At 49.6% G+C, this 3,748-nt stretch overlaps 1 protein-coding gene across 1 annotated transcript in view; it reads right to left on the minus strand.

Moving 5' to 3' along the window:
* Positions 1-2,521: 2,521 nt before the first annotated feature.
* TAP2 (transporter 2, ATP-binding cassette, sub-family B (MDR/TAP)) overlaps positions 2,522-3,748 on the minus strand; it is a 7,495-nt gene continuing 6,268 nt past the window's right edge. Inside the window, exons 9-10 of the mRNA XM_010848571.1 lie at positions 3,515-3,748; positions 2,522-3,289 (exon numbers count right to left, since the gene is read on the minus strand). The exon at positions 3,515-3,748 is cut by the window's right edge and continues 6 nt beyond it. Coding sequence (XP_010846873.1) covers positions 3,059-3,289; positions 3,515-3,748 — 465 coding nt within the window. The 3' untranslated portion in view covers positions 2,522-3,058. The remainder of the gene's footprint in view (positions 3,290-3,514) is intronic.

Raw genomic sequence — 3,748 nt, forward strand, 5'->3', positions numbered from 1 at the left:
AAAATACATAATTTTTTTTTTTAAAAAAGAACCGGAACTCTGGACAAATCGGAATTACTAATGCTTGTGGTTACCAGGCAGAACATACTTGTAGGAGTTTGTTGAATACACTGTCAGGGAATGTTTTTCTGTGTCTCTGAAGTAAGTCTTACCTGGGACTGTCCCTCAATCAGATCAGATCAGTCGCTCAGTCGTGTCTGACTCTTTGCGACCCCATGAATCGCAGCACACCAGGCCTCCCTGTCCATCACCAACTCCCGGAGTTTACTCAGACTCACATCCATCGAGTCAGTGATGCCATCCAGCCATCTCATCCTCTGTCATCCCCTTCTCCTCCTGCCCCCAATCCCTCCCAGCATCAGTCTTTTCCAATGAGTCAACTCTTCGCATGAGGTGGCCAAAGTACTGGAGTTTCAGCTTTAGCATCAGTCCTTCCAAAGAAATCCTAGGGCTGATCTCCTTCAGAATGGACTAGTTGGATCTCCTTGCAGTCCATGGGACTCTCAAGAGTCTTCTCCAACACCACAGTCAAAAGCATCAATTCTCGGCGCTCAGCCTTCTTCACAGTCCAACTCTCACATCCATACATGACCACAGGAAAAACTATAGCCTTGACTAGACGGACCTTTGTTGGCAAAGTAATGTCTCTGCTTTTGAATATACTATCTAGGTTGGTCATAACTTTGCTTCCAAGGAGTAAGTGTCTTTTAATTTCATGGCTGCTGAGGTTACCAAAGAATTTTAATAGATCCTTTTCTCCATGAAGACTATAGTTCCCACAAGGTAGGGGATATAGAACTTATTATTCCTATTTTACAGATGGAGGAAGGACACTTGGTGGGGAGGGGAAAGAATCAGGCCAGTCTTCTCTCTCCCAATGCTTAATTCGCCCTCGGTGACATTTGAAAGGCTACTGACTCCAGTATTCTGGCCTGGAGAATTCCATGGACTATACAGTCCATGGGGTCGCAGAGAGTCGGACAGAACTGAGCGACTTTCACTTTCTCTCTCTCCCAATGCTTATCTCGCCCTCGGTGAAATTTGAACAATGAACAGGTGTGGAGCAGTAGGACAACCGCGGATGAAGTAAAGGTTTGCACGCATAGGAAGTTATGTACTCTGGCCTCACCCTGATGCCAACAGTTGCCAGGCAGAAACAAACCCCAAACAACAAAAGTTCTGGGGAGTTCAGTGCTAGTCTGGAAAGTACCTGCCACTTCTGGGAAAGTGAAAGTTTCAGTTTTCTAAAAAAGAGCAAATGTAAGACCCTCCAGGAACCAGTGACATGTACAGCTCTGGAATGTCAGTGATTTGTATGTGTAAGGAATATTGAGATGGAAGACAGTAGAGGAAGGAGATTTATTCATTTACCCAAAACAGTTATTTATCATTCAGTGTGAACGGAGCCCTGTGCCAGGCAGTAGACATAAAGCTTAATAAGACAGATGGCCTCCCCTGCAGGGGCTCACGGTCTAGTTTAAGGATGGAGGTCGATGGTGGGGGTGGAGAATTTAATAGGGACAGTGAGAGAGGTGAGCCCCCGGAGCAGAGCAGCTGGAGCGCATGGAAAGGAGCTCTGAGACATCTAGAGAAGGATTCCTGGGAGACTTAAACCCTGCTGCTGCTGGTGAATCTTAAAGAACTAGGGCCTAAGGGGAGAGCCATTTTGGGAATGGCAGGGCGCGCCATATACGGAGGCACAAAGGTACCAGGAGGGCAGGAAGTTTATCATGGATGGAACGTCCTTTCCAAAAGGCAAAGCAGAGAGAAATGGGCTAGATAAGCTGTGTTTCTGGGGAAGAAATATCAGTGCAGAAAAGAGTAGGGACACAGGAAGGATTTTTCAGGAGTGATACTGCTTTACTTGTCCCCTAGAAAGAAAAATGACTTCATTAACAATGTCTGGAAGAGAAGAACCAATGGTAGGGGAACCTCTTTGGACATGAGATCATTCCCTGGTGGCTCAGATGGTACAAAAATCTGCCTATGATGCAGGAGACCCAGGTTCGATCCCTGGATCAGGAAAAACCTCTGGAGAAGGGAATGGCTACCCACTCCAGTATTCTTGCCTGGAGAATCCCATGGACAGAGGAGCCTGGTGGGCTACAGTCCATGACGTCGTAAAGAGTCAGACACGACTGAGTGACTAACACTTTCACTTTCACAACACAATGAATGAAAGTTGTAACAATGGAATTAGAAGATAAGGGATTCAGAGCTGTTCACAACCAGAAGTGAAAGAGCTTTACGAGGTTTGATTATTCAGTAGACTATAACACAAGGTGCAATATAATTGGTTGAGAGTGTGGACTCCGGGGTCAGGCCTGGATTCCAAGTCCAATTCCACCACTGTGCAACCTTGGGAAAGTCCTTTAATCTCTTTGAGACTCAGTTTTCTCATACATACAATGGGTATAAGGGTAAACAACCTCAAAGGGTTGAGGATAAGCATTAAAAATGATAACACATGGAAAAGACTTTGCATATTTCCTACACATATTAAAACACTGTACACAGTAGCTGTTATCAAAATTTTATTAAAACTGTTAATTAGGGAACAGTGCTCTGCTCCCCCATATCCTAGTGGTCCCCAAAATATCAGACCCTGGTGGGAACTGACAAAAAGACAGGGAAGGGCAAACTCATGAATAGTTATGTATCTCAAAGAACAATCCAAAGACTGATCAGACAGCCAGCAAAATAGTCATGGTGATTATCTCTGGGACATGAAACTGTGCATAATTTTACTTTTCTCCTTCTCCTTTAGACTCTTTTCTCTTTTCTCCTTTAGACTGTCTCTATTGTCTAAATTTACTATACAAATGTATGCTATTTATGTAAGAAAAAATAGTTTTAAATATACTCAAGATGCCACAATACAGTACTCAGCACCAGGCAAAGCTCTGTTCGTCAAGTAACTAAGGTTCCTGGATGCAGACAGATACCACGTCTCCCGTCCCCCGCCCTCCCACGGCCCCAGCAGAAGTACCCACGGTCTAAATCCAGCTCCAAAAACAACCAGCCAGGGGAACACACCCAGGGAAAGCCAAGGCAGGAGCTACTCCGGGTCGCTGAGATGGCCCTGGGCGGGGCCGGCTGTGTCTGGGGTCTCCACGCTCCGGTTCTGCTGCACCAGCCAGGAGTAGAGGTCCTGCCCGTCCATGAGCTGCTCGGGGCCCTGCAGCCGCCCCTGCCTCAGCACCAGGACCTGGTCGGCGCTCTGAACCGTCTGCAGCCTGTGGGCGATCACCAGCACCGTGCGGGTCCCCTGTGCTCTCCAGTCCTGCAGCTGAAGGGGGAGGATCGCGATGCCCCGGGTGCCGGGTCAGAAGGGGCTGGAGGCCGGGGCCCACGGGGCTTAGGGGGAAGAGGCGTGAGCCACGAGAAGGTAGCACAGAGCAGAAGGGCAAGGTCAGCTGCCCTCCTCCCTCCGCGGGGTCAGGCAGCCTCAGAGGATCGGGGAGGTCCCCGCCCGGCCCCAGCCCCAAGAGGGGTCCCGCCGCCCCGCACTCACAGCCTGCTCACACTCCACGTCCAGGGCACTAGTGGCTTCATCCAGGATGAGGACGCGGGGGTCCCGCACGAGGGCCCGGGCGATGGCCAGGCGTTGCTTCTGCCCCACGGCCAGCTGGCTGCCTTTCTCCCCCACCTCTGAGGAGACCGAGAAACCCCTCTCCTCAGAGGCAGGGGCCCAGACAACGCCCGCGTCACAGGCGCGGCTGGTACTTCCACGGGCACCGCTCCGGAG

This window comes from Bison bison, unplaced genomic scaffold (genome assembly GCF_000754665.1).
Source record: "Bison bison bison isolate TAMUID 2011002044 unplaced genomic scaffold, Bison_UMD1.0 scf7180017864270, whole genome shotgun sequence".
In the NCBI taxonomy this organism is placed as follows: domain Eukaryota; kingdom Metazoa; phylum Chordata; class Mammalia; order Artiodactyla; family Bovidae; genus Bison; species Bison bison.